Raw genomic sequence first — 20,799 nt, forward strand, 5'->3', positions numbered from 1 at the left:
GCATGGCTGCTGGGCGGGGCGAGGAGAGGTAAGAGGCCATAGAGGTAGAAAGAACAAGAGGCGCGCCCCATCTCTATCCTAAAAATAGAATGAGGTTTCCACTTCCAACGCAGAGTAAAGTGCTTTTTTTAAAACAACAACCACCTGGCTCTGGTATCAGTTGGCGCAACGGCACGATAGTCCTAGAAAACCTGTGGCGGCTTTTCGCTTTTTGGTTCCGTTAAGTTTTCAGCCTGTTCTCTATTTTCCTATCTCTACATAACAAATCCTAGAGGCAAGATGGCGGCTCCCAGGAGGCATCGCGCTCTTCCTCTTCCGCGCTGCGCTTCCGGGTCGCCCGTGTGGAACGTTTGCCGGGTGGAGCGAGGGGTACCATGGCGACCCCCAAGGAGGCTGAGAGTGGGGAGGGAGCCGCGGGGGGAAGGACCCCCAAGGCCAAGAAAGCGAGCAAAGGTGACGTCATATCCCCACCCCACGCGAAGGCGTTTCACGTGGGTTCCTCCCGCCACGTGTGGCGCCTTTTCGAGGCTTGGATCTGTTTTGGTCGCTTCTTCTTCTATAGACCCCCGTGAAACCCGCCTTGGTCTTGGCACGCCTTGGCTGCTTTTGTTGTTGTTGTTAGTGCCTTGTTTCCTTTGGGGGAGAGGGAAGAAGGATTAGGAATGAGTATTAAAAAAATTGGCAACTTCTTGTTTGTGTTTTTCAATAATAATAATAATAATTTTTTATACCCTGCCCATCTGGCTGGGTTTCCCCAGCCACTCTGGGCAGCTTTCAACAAAAGATTAAAAATACATTAAAACATCAGTCATTAAAAACTTCACTAAACAAGGCTGCCTTCAGATGTCTTCTAAACGTCAGGTAGTTGTTTATTTCTTTGACATCTGATGTCTGCTTCTTGGGAAACATATAGAAATTGCGCTATTTTCTGGTGGTGTGAGCTTTCTTGGTATGCAGAAAAGTTGTGCCCAGTGGGTAGAGGACTAAATCGAGGCCGAGACGGATAACATGAGTGTGAACTAACTTGTAATAGTAATGTTTTGCTTGGGAATGATTTCCTAGAAGCCAAGTTGCATATGTTTCTTTAAGGTTGTGGTTTGGAATATTGCAGGGCATTTTTGTACCCTGGTTTATTTTTTTTACAGCTGTTGTACTGCACCTCACGTGTTTTTCTCACTTCAGAGTTCAGAAAAAGTCTAGAGCAATAGTTGTGGCACCTTCCTTGGTCTCTCCTGCATTACACCCTTCCCACTTTTTCATTTAGGGAAAACTAATATGTTTCTTTATTGCTAGCAGTGGACGATTCTGAACTTCTCACTGTTCCTGATGGGTGGAAAGAGCCAGCATTTGCAAGAGAAGATAATCCTAGAGGTCTCCTGGAAGAAAGCAGCTTTGCCACTCTGTTCCCAAAATACAGAGAAGCTTATCTGAAAGAATGCTGGCCACTGGTGCAGAAAACTTTGACGGAACATGTAAGAATACTTTCTATTCTTAAATGGAGTGTGTTAACTTTCTACTTAAGAGTCTAGATTGCTGATGGCCCAGGTTATGTTCTTATTTCTGCTTCCATGAATGGAAATGGGCACAGGTTTCAAGCTACTTAAAATAATAAATGACTGTTTTCACAGCATTTTACATTACTCTGTGAGTGTCTAGCTACTGTTTAGAAGTTGGAGCAGCCTGCAAGATCCATTGGAAATAAATCACATGTGTCTCTGCAGCAGATGTTTGAAGTAACATGAGATCTATGTGATGTTAATGGACATTTTTGCAGTTAGCAGGAATAATTATTGGGGAATCCTTAATGCTGGTTGCACATTTTGTTTGGAGGGTCCTTTGGCCAATATGTTCTCAATGGGATTTTTTATCTGCATGTGTCCACTTCCTCCTCATTGTTGTAAGTTTGTTTAGCTGCCTCTCTGGGCCCATTCTGACCTCTTTTCAGAGGGAGAGGATAAGCCATGTGCAGACTACTGCTCTTCTTTGCTCCTCTCTTTGTTCTTTCACTCAGAGAGAGTAGGTAAATAAGCTGCAAAAGCAAGGAGGAACAGCAGTAACAAGACCAAGAATGATCTTCCTACTGGAGCATGAAACCAGTCCTGAAAGTCCTGTTAATTTAAAAAATACATTTTCTTTACAATTCCTATGTCATGAAAATTATTGAAATAACATCTTTTTTGTTCGTTTGGTATTCATATATATTCTGACTGTAAAATTTGTTTTTCAATTTAAAACTCTGAGGCTGTTAAACAGTAAAGTTTTTATATAGACTGTTACTTCCATCTTTGTCTTACAGCACATCAATGCAGCTTTAGACTTAATAGAAGGAAGCATGACTGTCAGCACAACAAAGAAGACCTTTGACCCATATATAATCATCAGAGCCAGAGACTTAATAAAGCTTTTAGCAAGAAGTGTTCCATTTGAGCAGGTTTGCCATTGCTACATTTCTATTAAATTGTCAATTAATATTGTCAGGAAACCCCCCCCCCCACAAATCTGTGAATTAATAATCTGATAGATATCCTGGATTTATTAGAATAGTCATTCAGTGGAAGTGGCAGTCTAACTTGAATATAGAATCATTTTGCAGAATAGTTTCTCAGAGTGAAGTGATATTAAATATCTTTCTGCCTATATTTGTGTCTGTTTAACTGTCTCTGCTGTTCCATTTAGGCTGTACGTATCCTTGAAGATGACGTTGCATGTGACATCATTAAAATTGGGTCCTTGGTCAGAAACAGAGAAAGATTTATAAAAAGAAGACAAAGACTTATTGGTCCCAATGGATCTACTCTCAAGGTTGGTCTTACATACTTACTGATCAATCATATGTATGTTTACTTAGAAATAAGTCAAAGTCTGTGCAGTGGGTTTTACTTCCTGTGCGTGAATTTAAGACTGAAGCCTTAGCGTTTGTTAAGAAAGCTGCTTACATGATTTGAGTCCTGAAATATTTCCCATATCTTTTTCTGACATAGGCCCTGGAACTGCTAACAAACTGCTACATCATGGTTCAGGGAAATACTGTTTCAGCTCTTGGACCTTTTAATGGCTTAAAAGAGGTAAGATCTCTTTTCCACAGGAAATAATGTTTTAGAAGTTCCATGCATTTAACCCCCCCCCCCAAAATCTGGTAATTATACCTTATTTAAATGTTCAGTTTTTGTCCAAGAAATTCACTTTGTTATTACACTGTTGGTTGCTGGCATAGAACTTTTATCATGCAGCTAAGTTCTGTGGTCCTTTTGTACAGGGTGAGTCCTTTAAAAGAGGCCCCGTGGATACAGAGTACACATGTTCCATGGGGCCTTTTTTAAAAGGCTCACCCTGTATTAGACAAAAAGTGCTTTAAGCACCAAGTATTTGCATCCATGCAAGCTGAAAAGTAGTGGAAGTGCACTAGGACAAGTGGAAAACATGATGACAAAGTTTTTGCTACACACAAATTTCCTTACATGGGTGCAGTATTGCTTCAGGGTACAAGTACCAAAAATCTTACTATTGCTTAAACCAGGCTTCCTCAGCCTCGGCCCTCCAGATGTTTTTGGCATACAGTTCCCATGATCCCTAGCTACCAGGACCAGTGGTCACGGATGATGGGAACTGTAGTCTCAAAACGTCTGGAGGGCCGAGGTTGAGGAAGCCTGGCTTAAATTGTCCATAGCATGCAAGCTTTTGTGTAAACTAAAGGATCAGTTTTTCGGTCTGCTTCTTCTGAAACTTAGTGAATGGTTCTGAAAAGATCAATTAAATATAAGATTAATTAAATAAGCTTTGCTTATTGAAATAGGCTTGTTCTTAGTATTATCTTTTAAAATACAGTGATTTATAAATTTAGCCATTAAAACTACTCCATTTGCATTCTTAAAAAAAATCTAGGTTAGGAAAGTTGTTCTTGATACAATGAAGAATATTCATCCCATATACAACATCAAGGTCAGTGCAGTTTTCTTTATTGTATAAGATGTTTTATGTAAGTATCACTCTTTCCTTACTGTAACAATTTTCAGTTGAGGTGCTGGTTACCTTTTAAACATTCTCCTATAACAAAATTCTTTTGTCATTGGTCATGTTAAAAAACATGAAAAGAACATGGCATAATTAGGCTTGATTACTTAGTTTATAAATTTGATCATTCTCACATTTGATACCTTATGTTATCTGCTATAATTAAATTATGTTGTTTTTATCTACTATAACCTCGCTTTCCCTGTGTCTCTGAATGTATTTTTTTAAAAGGAGCAGAGCAAATATTATGTTCTAATTTCTTGTTGTTTTAATGTGATTGAAGACTCTGATGATTAAAAGGGAATTGTCAAAAGACCCCGAATTACGATTGCAGAACTGGGAACGGTTTTTGCCTAAATTCAAACACAAGAATTTAAATAAACGGAAAGAACCACAGAAGAAAAATGTCAAGAAGGAATATACTCCCTTCCCACCACCACAACCAGAGAGTCAGGTCTGTTATATCTCACTTGAATTTTACTGCAGAACTTTGATGAGTTTGAATTAAATTGATTGCACGTCAAGGAATCCAAATATACATTTAAAAGGGAATTTGCTTGCCTTTCTGTCTCAACAAAGGAAATCTCAAGGCAGTGGCAAAGAAGAATTAATATTCAGAAGAGTGGAATGCTATCTACAATCTATATAAAAGTGTTGCAGTCCTAACACTTGACAGAGCTGTGCAGTGTTCACAGCATCTAGAGCTCCACTGCTTGTGCCAGCCAGTGGCTTGAAAAAGTCTATATGTTTCCTGTGCCAGCTCTAGGTTGTCACAGCAAACCAGCCTAAATGAAGCCTCTTGCTATAGTTTGCTGGAAGCTGAAGCAGCTTAGGAACCAGGGCTGCTTCTTGCTGACAGAGGCAGACATAACTCTTCTGCTTCACTCAAGACCACCTCTAGTTTGGTGGATCAGGGGTTTGGATTGCTCTGTAAAGCAGTTGACAATTTCCTACCAGAACGATAGCAAATGTATGCAGGCTGTTTTGAATTTATTTTGTTTCACTTAGGTGTGAGTGAAAATTATGCTGGCTTTAGGGTGGGCAGTTGAGAAAGGAAAACAGGGCTTCTGCATTCTTAATAGTCATGTAACGGGAAATTTCAGCAGGGGTTGCTTACATGTTAAGTTAACCCCCTGCTGAAATTTCCATGGTCACTGTTGATGGGTTTAGTGAGTTGTAGTGTTTAAAAAATGTTTCCTCATATGTACAAATGACTGCACAATTGTATATTTATTTGGTGCTGGTGATTAAATATTATTTAGTATTATTTATAAAGACATTTTAGTTTTTATTAAACAGTTTAAGTAAAACAGTTTAAGCTACCATTCAGTTTTAAAACTCACACGACCATTCATATAAAATTATTTGCCATACAAAAGAAATTTGTTGATTGCTTGACTCTGCATGCTTCACTCAGAAATAAGTCCCATTGAGTTAAGTGGATTTTATTCATAGTACTGTACAGTATATGGGTATTAGAACTGCAGTCTAAGTTATGGTAGTACTTAATCCATTTATGATCCTTTGTGTATTGTGTGCTCTTACATAAAACCTTGGTTAAACACTGCCAATTTTGTAGAATTTGCTGGAGCTTCATTTCAATATGTACTTTTGGGAGAAAGGAAAGAATACAGATTTAATGAATTTTTTAAAAAATGCTTTCTGATTATTTTATAGTTTTTTTAAAAAAAATCAGTATGGAACATGCTAATCATAATTTTTATTTTTACAGATTGATAAGGAATTGGCAAGTGGTGAATATTTCTTGAAAGAAAGTCAAAAGAAGCGTAAGAGGGTAGAGGAGATAAAGGTATGGCCACTCTGATGTCTTTTGAAGTTGTTTTAAAATATGCATGTTAATTGTATGTGCTCTGTCTGAAATGTATGACCTTTTTAAACTTAGGCAAAACAAGCAGAAGCAATCAGTCGGAGGCAAGAAGAGAGAAACAAAGCTTTTATTCCACCCAAGGAAAAAACAGTTGTAAAACCAAAGAAAGGTAAGATGAGTTCAAATTATTATTTGTTGTAAAAAACAACACCTTTTATAATTGAGTTCTCTTTTCAGTATTGACATGATGAAGGGAAATTATTTTGGCCTTTCTGTGTAATGAATTAACATTGGTCTTCTATGTTGACATAGTAACAAGTTCTTCTGAGGAAGAGAAAAGTGAAGAATTATGTTTCTGGTTAGTGATGTATCACACCAAAGGCTCATCTCGTCTAGCATCCTGTTCTCACAGAGGCCAAACAGGCCTGCTGCAAGGCCATGAGCCCACCCTGAGTGCTGCATCCATGCTGCCTGTCCCACTTGTGATTCCCAGCAGCTTGTGTATGGAAGCATACAGTTTTGCTACCGCCAGGGGAGGGAAAACATAGCCAGTATGGCTAGTAGTCATTGATGGCTTTAACATTAATGAAGGATAACACCAAGTAACAAGTAGTGCCATAGTTCTGGGGAGTTGCTTCAAACTACTTGATCATTTTGGTTGCTTATTTTTGAACCTTTTCCAGCGCTACAGTATAATTTTGAGGTGAGAGGACCAGAACTGTTCACAATATTTCAGATGCAGTTGCACTATATATTTGTTTAATGGCACTGTATTGGCAGTTGTATTTTTTAAATCCCTTTCTTAATGACTGCTAATGTAAATTGCTTTTCACAGCTGCAACACACAGGGTCAACACTGTAGTCAAAGTTAGTCCTGTGGTTAAAGAAGAGAGCCTTTAACCACCATCACAGGTTCTGATGACACACTAAACCCAAATCTTTGCTTAACTGCCGTCCTGTGCTGCCCTAAAAGAGCCTGAGGAGGAGCAAAGTTGGTGCAATCTCTTCTCTGGGAGGCAGTACATTCACATGGTCATGGTAATTCACTCTAGCCGATCATGACATGTGAATCAGGACAGTTGTTTGCTAAGCACAACTTGATGTCATGTTACTTGGTTCAGTGGATGTGTGTAAAAGTTTTGAATATACATTGGGTCTAATTTGTTTACCTACAAATACATAACCCATATTTTATCTTTTTTTTATGTAGCTTCGGCTGAAACAAAAATTGATATCCAAGCTATTAAAGAAAAGGTTAAAAAGGCAAAGAAGAAGAAGTTGGGAGCACTTTCAGAGGAAGAAGTAAAGTTAAAAATTGCAGCAGATGCAAAGAAAAAGAAATGATCTTTCCTTAAGGTTGTAGTGCTCCATTTTTTCCCCTGGAGGAAGTTTTCATAAACTGCAGATTTATAATTGACTAGATGCATTGTCGTAGTGCACATCAAACTACTTGCAAATTTTGCTTTCTCCGTGGCCTGGAAAACCCCCTCAGTGATTTCAAGGTTTGCAGAAAGTAAAATTGGCAGCTTGTTCTTTGCATTGAAAGTTTTTGGTATGAAGGTTTTTAGCATACACAATATTACCAGATATTATTTTGTACAGTATATTGTGGTGTCATTTGTCAGAATGAATGGAAACACTTACCACAGCCCCTGATCTCTGTGGGGAAAGTCTGCCAGGGGGCTTCTACTTGGTTTTGTTGAAACTGTGCAGTCACAAGTCCTGTTTTATCAGGTCTCCCTTATGGTATAGACTAGTATTCATATCTCTTGCAGGCCTTCCCTCTGTAACAGAGGAATTTGGGGTGGGGATAGCAAAGCAAGACTTGTTTGCATGCCCACTCTATCCAGCTACCTGCACACCTGTACTTGGCATTTATTTGTGGTATTGTGATGTGTGACTTATGGAAAGAAGGCAGCGTCTGAGAAAATGTTAAATCTTATTTTCCCCAAGTACTGTTTACATTATCACTGCTCATTTTTAAAATAATACAACATTTTATTAATATTGTGGTCAAGATGTCATAAATTATGCCTCCCTGTTATGTGTTCATGTACATCAATAAAGCATAACAAATGCATTAAAATCAGGTAAGTAAAGAAATAACCCACCCCAGAAACAGACATCACTTTTGAACCATGAACTAAAAGGGTGCATTGTTTTCTGCTATCAATTGTTAAACAAAACAGGCAGGGATAGCCAGTGTGGTGTCCTGCGTCTGACTACAGTTCATGGGATTTGTTGACTAGCCTGCTCTAAAGCATTTAATCGTTAATGCCATATACCAGCTGACTATGCTTAATCCACCAGCTCTTTATCTCCATTGCTAGTTTATTCATAAAAAAATATTGTGGGATAACGTTGCTTCACAAAGAAGACTGCTGCTAAAGTCCCTAAAGCAAAAGATGGTCTCAGTATTAGAATGGTGATACAGTACTGGTCACAAATTGACCCCTTCTGGGTACGAGTTGATTCATCCTGGTCAGAAATTGACTCCTCCTGGACTTTACCTATAAATAAAAGTAAAAAGACATTAAGAGTAGTTCAAGTTTGAAACTTCCTCGATTATTAGGCTTGTAAATTATGAATCATTCTAAAGCTGACAAAACTTCTTGGGGTCTATGTAAAAAGCCAAAGTTCATGGTCTTCATTCTAGGACCCTAGGCAGCCTGCTGTTTATGAAATAAATATGTGACCCCCCTCCCCCCCGGTTCTTCCATGTGTACAGCAAATGCATCTTCCGTGCCTCTACAAAGTCAAAAGTCCCTGGAGTGTGCTGAAAATATTAGTCAACTAATTAGTTTTCTGCATGTATCTAATTCTACAGCATGCATCAGATTTGCAAGGGAGTCTGCATTCACAGCTGTCTAGATATCTGAAACAACATTTAATCTGGTGTAGCCTAAATTCTATCAAGATCTTATAGACTGGGGGTTATACATATGTTGTCTCTGAAAAACAAATCACGTTCTAAGAAACCACATTTCTCACTACAGGGTGCATTGTGGAATGTATCTGGCTGGATATTGGCTGCTGCTGGAAAACTAGCAAAGAGGTTCCAGCTCTCACTATGTTCTAGCTCACCTAAAATAATGGGGAACTTTTTCCCCATGTAAATATTCTGCATGGAGAAACTTCAGTATGAACAAAGCTGTACACTAACAGCCCAGTTCCAGCACTACTTTGCAAAGCTGCTACAAGTACAGCAATTATTGGTGGCAGGTGGCAACACACAACCAACTACATAATTGCAATTAAAAACCATTGTGCAGGCACAAAAATGGACATAAGAGCACTCCCCAGGATTATACTTCCTTCCAAGCAAATAGATACTTCACCATAAATTTGCTTTGTGGTCCATTGTGAAGGGGTGGAGTTCCACAACAGACATACCACCACTGAAAAAAAGCCTGAAAATGTGTGCTGATTGTCTTCTCCACACTGAACTTTTATAAAGTATCACCTCCACATGATCCAATAGACAGTAATGAGCTTAAGTCATCTGTTCTCATATGAGCTTCTCCTACAAACTTTACATTTCCAGCTTCAGGACCTTGAATATTTACAGCCATCTCTGGCTATAATGGTGTGACGTAGGATTTCCCTATTTTTCCAAGAGGAGGTGGGACTTAACATTAGAACTAGGAGAGGAATCTACTATGGCAAGTTCTAAATATAATACCTTGTAACAAATGCTCAAACGATCGTCACACTTTGTTTTCGCCATGCAAGTCCAATTCATTTTCACTTACCACATAGTTTGTCTACACACGGTTCTTCGTCACACTCGCTGCAGGGTGTTCCTCTTTTGTATGGCCATGTTGGAAAATTGCCACTGTAAAAGAACAGCTTTGTCAGATCACTTTGTGGAAAGGGGGGGTACAGAATGTGATTTAAAGATTCTTATTCCAGTTACATTCAAACTGCTTGCTGTCTGTATAAATTCTTAATAATAGAGAGTAGGAATAATTAGATACTTTCTCAGCCAGACATAAGAAGGGACATTTCAGGGCATTAAACTGGTGATGCAGCCACCTTTTCGAAATCAAGACTGAACCTACTACACTCATCAAGTATCAATTCCCAGCTATGTGCCTGAGTTTAATGATAGGTTAAACCACAGTTTGGATTCTTGCTGTTATCTATTCGACAACTGCTGAAAGTGGCACACGAGCTTTCAACTCCACCTAAGGTATTGATGTATCATGATCCCTTTCTTCTACACACTCATTTAACTCATACATTTTGAAAATTAACATAAACCGAGAGGTGATGCATTTGTCATGCAATAGCTGAAAGGAATTGTTTTATATTGATAGTGCTGATACTGGTCTAGCCATCCCAATGATTAACTGGGAATTCAAACCCTCTCCTCCAATTTAAGATAGGAACCATACATTTGGAGATTTAATTTGAGACCAGGTAGGGACATCAATGTACGAGGCTAGGGAAACAAAAAGAGAAAGGGCATTTAATGATTTTCTGTTGAGTTCTATTTCCCCCTTTTGTTTATGTATTTACATTTGCTGAAACCTGGAGACTGGGAATTAGCAAACTAAATAAATATTAATGTTCTTAATGTACAATGGAATACGTTTGTTTCCATGTCAACTTGTTTTAATTAAGATGTTTTGGGGAAATATTTGTCTCTAATGAACTCTCAAACCAAAGCACTGGTTTAAGGAATGCCAGAGAGTGATAATCTGCAATATTACACAAAAGCTCTGGTATTTATAGCACACTGAGCCAGGCCACTGCTTACAATGGTAAATAGTTTGTGAGAGTCTTGAACTCTAGTCTTCAGGAACGTTTTGCCTCCCTTCCTCACCATATTCATAAGGAGTATGGTAGAAACACAAGGCACAAGGAGAAGGGGACGACAGAGGACAAGATGGTTGGACAGTGTTCTCAAAGCTACCAACTTGAGTTTGACCAAACTGCGGGAGGCAGTGGAAGACAGGAGTGCTCTGGTCCATGGGGTCACGAAGAGTTGGACACGACTAAACAATAAATGGTAGAGACAGGCCGCCTCCATCATCCTGTCTAGGACCAACTTCCATTGACCCTTCCTCTCCTGGAACTTTCTGTCCCCAGCTATTCCACCTACCTCTATTAGCATTGAAAAATATATTCCCCACCCAGGGATCAGTAACTATTTTATGATGGACCAGAGAGCAGGCTTAGAATGGTTCATATGTGCAGCATCGGTTCTTAAGATAACCTGATCTTGAACAATTCAGAGCTCTCTAGGGTTAACATATTCACTTTAAGCCTGGATAGAAACTGGTAACCCATGTGATTTGTGTGTTACATGCTGCCTTGCTCCCCCAACATCCTAGTAATGGTGTCTTCAATTAACATTGTATTTAAAAGCAGTCCTGTGTAGAGAGCTTTACAATAAACTACTCTTCTTGGCAGTGGCACCCTCCCGGTGGGATGCCCTCCCAACTTTTAGAAGACATCTGAAGGCAGCCCTGTATCAGGATTTTTAAAAATGTTTGACCTTTAATTATGCTTTTATATATGGTGGAAGCCACCCAGAGTGACTGAGGAAACCCATCCAGACGGGCTGGGTATAAATAATATTATTATTATTATGGATGAAATCAGTATACAGTGGTGCCCCACAAGACGAATGCCTCGCAAGACAGAAAACTCGCTAGACGAAAGAGTTTTCCATTTTGGAGGTGCTTCGCAAAACGAATTTCCTATGGGCTTGCTTCGCAAGACGAAAATGTCTTGCTAGTTCCTGCGTTGTTTTTCCCCCTTCCCCCCCCCTTTTTCTAAGCCGCTTATCCGCTAAGCCGCTAATAGCGCTAATCCGCTAAGCCGTCAATGGGCTTGCTTCGCAAGACGAAAAAAACGCTAGACGAAGAGAATCGCGGAACGGATTCTTTTCGTCTTACGAGGCACCACTGTATATGTGTAATGAAGACTATGTCTACATTCGCCAGACTAGGTCTATTGCTGGATATGCTGTTCATCTTGAAACTGAACTTTAATTCTTACCATGATCAGAAAGGACTTGCTGGCCTTAACCCAGAGTTGCCAGCTTCTTGATTCTGGAAGATGCAAGAGTATTTCCTTCACAAGAAAACTTCTTGCATTAATTATAAATCAAAAAGCTCCCTGTAATGTTGCAGGAGTTCCATACCATGCCCTGAGTGCTCAAGATCACTGGGTCCAGACTCCCTGCAGCCTTAACCAAAATAAACAGCTGCCACCACATTATTCTCCTGCTGTTTGGTGTACTCTGCATATCAAAGCTAACACATGGGATGAGATATACCGGTATTTTTCTTAGAATTCTTCAGACCAGAACAAATCATTCATAATTTTAAAAAAGCAAGCAAGAGAAGCACAAGCTGTGATTTTATAAATAAAATAAATCATCATCATCAATTCTGTCTACTATCCTACCATACTTGACTTTCCTCTGTTTACTATACGGACCATCAACCTTTAATGAACAGAACAACCAACCTCCTCTCCTCTGCCTAATCCCATTAAGCTCCTCTAATTGTCCAACTGTGCTTCTCAACTGACCCTCTCCAACTCCACCACATACCCCTTGCGGTAACTCATTCTTCCTTGACACTTACCTAGGCCCATAGTTACAAATGAAATGTGCAGCATTCGACGTAAAGCCTGTTACTTGACGACAGAAGATAACGGCACAACCAACTTTGTATGTTGTTGCCCAAACCATCTGAAATTAAATGGATAGATTGTGAAGATTATTTAGTATTAAGACTTCTCTAGAGCAGTGTGCCATGGCACCCTGGGGTGCCTTAATTGGTCAGCGGTGCTGCAGGCAACACTGGCCTTCTTGTTCCCTCCCCTCTCTGATGCCCCCTCTCAACTCTGCCTCCCAAAGGCTTGCACAGCTATTTGTTGCAGCAGCTCCCCAGGCGAATGGTGTCTCAGGTGCTGGTTGCCAGGAGCTGAGGCGGCCTTGGAGTAAGCAAGCAAGCAAGCAAGCGGGCAAGGGAGCCCAGCTAGCCAATCCGCCAGCCCTTGCTGTTGGGAACAGACATGAAGTTCCAGAGCCCTGTGGGCAGTGTGAGGAGGCACCTCTCTTTGAGGGAGGGCAGTTCAGAGACCAGGGGCAGCAGCTGCGGCTGCCCAGAGGACTCTGAACGAGAGGAGGCTGTTCAAAAGGGAGCATGTTAAAAAAAAAAAAGGGTGAGAGGCTGCCAGTTCTGCAGGCTAAGTGTGACATAACTGGGCTCCTGAGCCCCACAGGGGTGCCGCAGAAAGAATGTAGTTGGTCAAGGGAGCAGTGGACTCAAAAAGGTTGTAAACCTCTGATCTAGAGTAACAGCTAACTTACCCAGCTGCTTTGTTTTTCAAAGCAAAGCAGATTAAGGGATATTGAGGGCTCCCTCCCCCTTTCAGAGTCGGAACTGTAAACTAGACTACTACTTTCTCTGCAATTAAGTGTGTGCAACTAAGATTTCAGTGCTGCTTTCCCTCTGACCAGAAAATAATCATAACACTATTGATGTTTCAGTGGAAAAACCTTGAGATTTAGATGGGAAAATATAACATGGAGCACTTATACAGTGGTGCCTCGCAAGACGAAAAGAATCCGTTCCGCGATTCTCTTTGGCTAGCGGTTTTTTTGTCTTGCGAAGCAAGCCCATTGACGGCTTAGCGGATTAGCACTATTAGCGGCTTAGCGGATCAGCTGATAAGCGGCTTAGCGGCTTAGAAAAAGGGGGGGAAAGGAAAAAAAAACCCGCAGGAACTCGCAAGACATTTTCGTCTTGCGAAGCAAGCCCATAGGGAAATTCGTTTTGCGAAGCACCTCCAAAATGGAAAACCCTTTCGTCTAGCGGGTTTTCCGTCTTGCGAGGCGTTCGTCTTGCGGGGCACCACTGTACTGCGCTTCAGAATGTTCAATGCTTCACATATACGAATTAACTTTAGAATAACCCTGTTATCATCAATTCAGCTTCTTTCTTACACTTCACAAGGTTCCAGGACAGATTACTGCTATTTAAAGATACATTAACAGTTTAAAACATCTGTTAGTAGGTTACTACTCATATCTGCATCTGTGGGATACTGTTATGCTTACTGATTAGTAAAAAAATCCGAAGCAAAATCCGAAGCAGAGATTTTCTGACTCACAGCACATGTTAGAAAGCATACAACATGAGCTCTCAAGATGTAAGCATTGGCTTACCTGAGTGTAATGTCCACATACATCACTGCAGTATCTGGTATCATAGTTGTAATGCACGACTTCATTGTACCAATCAGTGAGGGCCGAAGTCACATTAAAAATCTGAAAGGAGCCAGTCCAAATATTTTCTCCAGCTGTTGTGAAGTTGGGGTGTACCTTCCCTGGTATTTTGATGTCAGAATTATGTTGAAATAGGCACTTCTTTGCCCAGCCTTTGGCAGTCTCTGCTAGTTTGTGGTCCCAGCTCTACAGAAAAGACAGATTATTTCATTTACAATGTAATTTTTAAAATCCTAAAATTTAGAAGAATTAAGGCTCTTACAAATTTAGTCACCACCCCTCCCCCAAAACATGGAAATAAATGCCAAATTAAGTCTTCTGTGTTAACTTGAATGCATGGGTGGAGATCACAAACCATATTGTGCTGATCCCACTCCTCCACTACTTGTTATGTAAAGGTACCTTGCACCTTTAGATTTTATTTTCTTAAGCTATAATTTTTTACTTATTTTTCTAACCCCTTTACTGTTGGCACCATATATCCACGTACCAATTTATGCCCTACGTTTACCTACCAGCAGCTATAAGTGTAGGACAAAATAGCACAGTATCAACTCAAAATATAATTTGCTTCATTTTCACTTTAATTTCAAATAATTACTGTTATAAACAGATGATATTAGCTTGTATGGTTACTATATGTTGAAGTTCACTATGCTACCGTTTTTTGTTTAAATCAGAAATGTTACACTATAAGGCTATTGTTGTGTTTCAAAAGGAAGATGGGAGATTCAGTTCCATCCCTCTTCAGCTTTATAGCCAGTTCCCCTAAACCATGCATACCCAGGTAACACTCAGCTAGGCACTGAGAACTTGCACTCTTCACTCAGGTCCACCACCTCTTCCCTATAGAGCAGGATGGTCGAAATTTTCATACCAAGTAGGCCACAATAGTACTTCAACATGGAACCTGTGGGCCACACACTGCCTTGTTGCAGTGACACCCCCTCAGCCCCTGCACTGCCTTCTCAAAGGCGGCTAAGTGGGGCGCCAGGCTTTGGGAAGGAGGTACAAGTCTCTGGCAGGGTCCTACCACCTCCTTCCCAAAGCTGGGAAAGCGCTAACTAGGCTTTGGGAAGGAGGTGGGAGGACTCTAAGACTCTGAGCCCTCATATTTCCTTCCCAAAGCCCAGTACCTCCTTACTTGCAGCTCTCTGGCTCTAGAGTCCTCTAGGTTTTTCTCAAAACTTCTGATGCAGTCTTCATCCTGGTCCAGCACTCTCTGCTACCTCAGGCATTCAGCATCTGACTGACTTGCCTATAGAACTCTCTTGAAGGCTGCCTCTTGGGATGTATGTTCTTCAATGGTTGGATCCAAGGAGGTTTGCAGAGATTTCTGCTCTTGGATTTTCTTAGACTTCCCAAACCTCTAAGCCCCAGTGCCCCCTGCCTGCCTCCAGCTCCTAGTTCTTCCTGCAACTGATATTCTGTCATCTTCATGTTTCCTCTGACTAAGCATGATTGAAGTCTTAAACAACCCTTTTATTTTGAGGCAAGGTCTCTTTCCAGCCAATCATTTCAAATTTCAGCGCGTCCCCGCAAATCAGGTCATGACTATGGTCAAATGGGTTGAAGAAGAACATACAATGACTGGCTAGTTAGAACCCACAAGTTTTTACTCTACTGTGCCTGTATATAAAGACAGAAACTTTGCTCCCAAACCTATCCTTGTTTTGAAAGAATTTAACTGGCAGTTAAACAGCCAAACTACCTTATTATCTCCACAACTCTCAACAGAAAGTCAAAATAGTTTACCTACAGTTAGCCATCTTCATTCAACAGTGTGAACTAACACCAACACCAACTTTCTTGTACCCCACCCATCTAACTGGGTTTCCCCAGCCACTCGGCAGTTTCCAACAAAATATAATGGAAAACAATGAAACATCAACATTAAAAGCTTCCTGAAAGAGGAACTATATATTCATTTAAAACAAAATCTTTACCTTAGAAATAAAAATGATAAGAGTGCTACATACAGTTTTAATTTAGTTTAGGCTTTATGCATCCATACTTCAGCCCACTCTCTCTTCTGCAAGCTAGGGAGTGGCAACATGAAATTAAGGCCAATATAGGAAACAGTGAGCACCTGCTAGCTGCTAAATGATTCCTTGCTCTTCTCAGGTGATAACTGAGTGAGCTATTGCAGAGTTGGTTATGTGGGGCAGGCAGGAGTGGGGGAATTGTGTTGGCAATGGACATGGAACCTGGAAGTCATCCAGTACCTTATGGGGAAGGGTGGGTAAGGTAAATGAACAAATAATGTTCTGTGTTAATAGCAGATTCTCTCCCGTAGCTCACAGCCGCTGGGGGATTTTGTTTTTGAAGGAAAGGGTTAGCTACCCTACACTGTCCTGATCTCTCCCCGCAGCAGCAATTTAACTAAATTTTTTTTCCAACATCTGTTTAATGTAACATGTAGTTTGATCTTCAAAAGGAAGTTGGATCTACGCCTGATCATCATCCCTGAAGTTTTAAAGAAAATTAGGGGAAATTGCTGCTAGAAGCATAAGCATAAAAACAGAGTGGATTCTAGTTTGGCTATTGACACCAATTAGTGCTGGCTAGTCTAGCAGCAACCTTAAAAGGAAACTGTAAGATCCAATTTGTTTTAGAGAGCAATCCAAATAAATGCAGATTTTATAATTTTCAATAGTTGTGTCAATATGCTTTAAAGCCATCTACAGTTGAATCTAAGGGGCACATTGCAAAGTTTTGAATCACTATCTTAAAACTGTAAGCATGAAGACAAGCCTCCTTCCACTATCAACAATGTATCATTTCCTCATAATCCTTTCTCTAAAGAATAATTTATTTTTGTACATTGCTTTGGGTTGCATTGGCAACAAAAGGCAAACAATAAGCTTAATTAATAAAATAATAAAAATAATAATAGTTGTTGTGGAAGAGTTCTTTAAAACTCAAAAGCAATGACTTTTTGTTCTGATGCATAGCTGTTCCTAATAAAGGTATTGAATTCTTATCTTGTCAGGATTTACCCATAGTTAGTGCTGTGTGCTTTTCAAGCTCCCAAATAAATCCAAACATTATCATGCAAAAGGCACCAGTTTTACAAGGCACCAGTGTATTCATTTGGACTTTGCTACCCAGGTTGAGCCCCTTAATTCCGATAAGTTTGCATCAGATGATGCTCTGAAAGCAGCATTGGTGCTATAAAGGAAATAAGTGCCTAAGAAACCCCTTTCAGTTAAAAACAAAAATGCAGAAATGCATTCGAAAGAACTTTAGAGGCCATGGCTAATAAAACACAACATACGTTTCATTAGGAAATGTGATAATTTAGGGTTACGCACACACCTGTAGCATCTAATACCTTAATTAAAAACACCTGCCAGTAAGTAATTTTAAATCTTCAAGACACATAATGCAATGTTTACATTTTCCATAGCTACAGTGAAGATTCCCTTACCATTCGTTTCATGTTGGCAGCTGGTGGATTCACGTTGGATCGGAATTTGTTATGCACTCTGACACATTCCTCAATAAACTGTGCATTTCCAATGTCTGGGAAAGTATTTGACTCATAAAAGTAGCATGAGAGAGAGAGATTCAGGAAAAGCAAAACACCAAAGAAAAAATGGATTTCTGGCATTCTCTAATCACTGTGTTGATTTCTTAGAGTGCCAAAATGTATTAGCTTTTTTAAAAATGCTCTTTGTTGTGCATTTGATATTTAGCTTGAAAACATCAGGCTGCCTTTTTCTCACTTGTTCTGCTTTATAAGCATAAAGACTACAGGAAATTAGTCATCGGAAGGAGCTTCAGTAGAAGGCGGAGACCATGAGTCAATTTTGCATCTGAACTGTTCCTTTTCTTATACTTCCTTATATGCTTCTCTAACATCTCTTCGTATGGTATAAGTCCATTACTATTTAAGAACCATAAGAAGCATTATAAAATGTCTCATGTGAGCATGTACAATAATCCTTTTTCAGTAGCTTCTTGATGCAATTTTTTTAAATGAAATAAATAAACTTCATAAAAGCACCTCTTTGGCACTGGAAATGTGTTTTCCGGATCCACTCTATTCTTTTTACTAATTTGTTTGCTGGGGAAGAGCAGGAAATAACAACAACAACAACAACAACAACATGAAGTAAATAATTAAAACAAATATGAAATATAAAAAAGCAAGTAAACTTTCAAAAATCCACAACTGATTACTTGTCCAACAGAATATTGGAATTGCAGTGTCCATATACAGAAAAAATTGAATCACTACAAATAATATAGTAATTTAAGTAATAATAGTTCACAATGTCAAAATATTGATAGTTGCCAAGTCTGCAGATCTGTCCATATTCCAGAATTGCATGTATAAGATGTGCAATAATTTTAAAACCTCTTCACTCCCCCCCTCCCATTTTGGCTTCTACACCAGTCCTAGCCACATTTTGAAGTGGTTTATGATTTTAGGACTCTTTAGGGAAAAAATTACAGTACTACACACAACAGTAAAATATGCAGTCCAGAATATCTAGTTCTCTCAGCAGCATTTTCTATCAACACAGGTTTAGGTACCTGCACTTATTTAATTTGCTCCTGCCACCAGTTTCCCTCAGGCGGCTTTCAAAACCTCCTAATGGCATGTATATAAAACTTAGATGTGAGATGGGCACCTACACTATAGACAGAATGAACTTGAAATTAAGATCGTTCGTTTATTAAAAGGATACTGTGTTATGTAACAGGATACTGACACTTACGGTATATTGGGGACCTCAAAGGCACTAGTTGACAATATCTGAGGACTCAATAGACAGCAGCCTCTAAACAGCTTTTACCTCAGGCAATATTCTTTATACCTCCCACCCTAGCCAAATACCTTCAATATCCTAGTCCTGCTACTGGATACAACCTGCCTCCTCACCCCAAGTCTCCTCTGGTTGTATTTCTGGCTTGCTTGGACAGCTTAGTCAACTTTAAAAAACCTGCCTGTGTAACCATCCTCTGGTAAGACTTAAAATAGATCAGCATCTCAGACCAACTCAGTCACCAGCTCCCTTCCCTTGATCTTCGCCAGAAGGGAAAAAAATAATTCAATGGGTATAAATACCCATGCCTGTTTTTTCTTCTGTTTTTCTTTGGTCTATTCGTCACCCCCTCCTCATCAACTCTCTTTCTCCCCTTCAACTCAACTGACTAAACTCAACTGTCTCCCGTATTGATGGTTAACTCCCAACTGACTGGAACTTCCATTCAGTTGGATTCTGCTGTCAGCCAGATCAGAGAGAATTTACCTGATCCTGGCTCCACCTAGTAAATTCACAAAGCGATCGTGTCTCTCTCCCCACCCTACAGAACCTTGCCACCAAGATCTACTGCCACAGGCCTGCAACACTGCAAGCCCCAAACCTTTACAGTCGCAGAATATATTTTTTTCTTTCAAAAAACACAGACATATATACAGCATTTTCCCATATCGATATTTTATATTTTCTGTTTGCCCTAGTAGAAAAACCATGTGGCCACCAAATATTTCACTATTATAGAAAATAATGACTAACCACATAGAGACATATTACTGGAAGAATTTATGAATCTCTCCATTCCAGGGTCAATGTGCAAATTCACGTGTTTCAGCTATGTTTTTTTAAATGAATGTGAGAATGCCAGATGTACAAGTAATGATCCATTTGTGACACAAAATAATACACAAAGCAGGTGCCGTGGGTAGACAAAGGGGTGGGGGGCAGCTGCCCTCCCCCAATCAAGTAAATAAATAAAAATACTTAACTGACCAATCATGTCACAGATAGCTCGGTTTTGCCCCCCCCCCCCCAAAAAAACATAAATCCTGGCTACACCCATGGTAGACACCACTGCATTTTCAAAAGTGTGATGTTCTAAGCATGCAATTCCGTATTGATTGAATTGGACCCAAAATATATATGAACAGTATGTGAAGTGGAAGTTAAGCAGCATCAACAGATTTTACAATATATAGTTGGATATGTAATTTTGAGTGGGGCTATGGATCTCAATAAGAAATTCCCAATTTTGGGGGGGGGGTTGCACATTTCCCCTTGACAGCTAGACTATTAATACAATTTAAGTTCCTATTCTCAGCATCATTCAATGACAGTTGATGCCCACTGGACCTGCCAGAACTGCTAGTAAGTCATGTAGGAGTGGCCCATGGGATCACATAGGCATGGCAACTTGTTCAGGTTTTCTCCCCATTCTCTTCCATGCAAACAAACAATGGACACTTAAGCAGCAGGATTATGGATACTTAGGACACAACTAAGGGCCCATCTGCACTATACCTTTAAAGCATTATCATATCACAGTCATGGCTTCCCTGCAAAGAAGCATGACAGCTGTAGTTTGTTAAGCGTGCGGAGAGATATTAGGGAGACGTCTATTCACCCTATAGAGCTACACAGAATGGTTTAACAATTGTAGCTTTCTGAGATCAATAGAGGTCTGCTAACAATGGAGTGTGTGGATTTGATGGGGGGTTTTTTTGGAGGGGGGGTAGTTAATGTCTGGCATTCTTCTTGGCAGTGCTGTGCTACACCAGCTCTAGTGTGGAAGAGCCTCCACTGGCATCATTGTTAATATTGTTGGGAAGTTTGTTTACAATTATTAGTGTTCAAGTATTATGAAGTGTAGAAAGCAGAGGTATCAACTAGTATCTTAGCATAGGATCCCCAGACCACATTAATATAGACAGACAGAAATA

At 39.9% G+C, this 20,799-nt stretch overlaps 2 protein-coding genes across 9 annotated transcripts; one reads left to right on the forward strand and one right to left on the reverse strand.

The window, feature by feature from the left end:
- The first annotated feature begins 300 nt into the window (after positions 1-300).
- Positions 301-7,443, forward strand: KRR1 (KRR1 small subunit processome component homolog). 2 transcript variants are annotated; one of them, XM_081878703.1, is made up of 10 exons: positions 301-453; positions 1,294-1,472; positions 2,297-2,431; positions 2,677-2,802; positions 2,982-3,065; positions 3,883-3,939; positions 4,295-4,465; positions 5,744-5,821; positions 5,915-6,008; positions 7,050-7,443. In XM_081878703.1, exons 1-10 carry the CDS (start codon positions 375-377, stop codon positions 7,181-7,183), a joined length of 1,137 nt encoding a protein of 378 aa, XP_081734829.1. In that variant the 5' UTR covers positions 301-374; the 3' UTR covers positions 7,184-7,443. The 2 variants fall into 2 exon arrangements, with proteins under 2 accessions (XP_081734829.1, XP_081734830.1); XM_081878704.1 differs by having other exon boundaries at positions 1,297-1,472.
- Positions 7,444-7,816: 373 nt separating this feature from the next.
- GLIPR1 (GLI pathogenesis related 1) lies at positions 7,817-19,541 on the reverse strand. 7 transcript variants are annotated; one of them, XM_081878716.1, is made up of 7 exons: positions 19,047-19,532; positions 18,100-18,159; positions 17,521-17,979; positions 14,031-14,276; positions 12,442-12,548; positions 9,592-9,674; positions 7,817-8,349 (listed from the first exon to the last, which is right to left on the reverse strand). In XM_081878716.1, exons 3-7 carry the CDS (start codon positions 17,701-17,703, stop codon positions 8,171-8,173), a joined length of 798 nt encoding a protein of 265 aa, XP_081734842.1. In that variant the 5' UTR covers positions 17,704-17,979; positions 18,100-18,159; positions 19,047-19,532; the 3' UTR covers positions 7,817-8,170. The 7 variants fall into 7 exon arrangements, with proteins under 7 accessions (XP_081734842.1, XP_081734839.1, XP_081734843.1 ...); XM_081878713.1 differs by having other exon boundaries at positions 18,937-19,532; XM_081878717.1 differs by lacking the exon at positions 18,100-18,159.
- Positions 19,542-20,799: the final 1,258 nt, after the last annotated feature.

Source organism: Podarcis erhardii (genome assembly GCF_964252035.2).
Source record: "Podarcis erhardii genome assembly, chromosome: 10".
Taxonomy (NCBI): domain Eukaryota; kingdom Metazoa; phylum Chordata; class Lepidosauria; order Squamata; family Lacertidae; genus Podarcis; species Podarcis erhardii.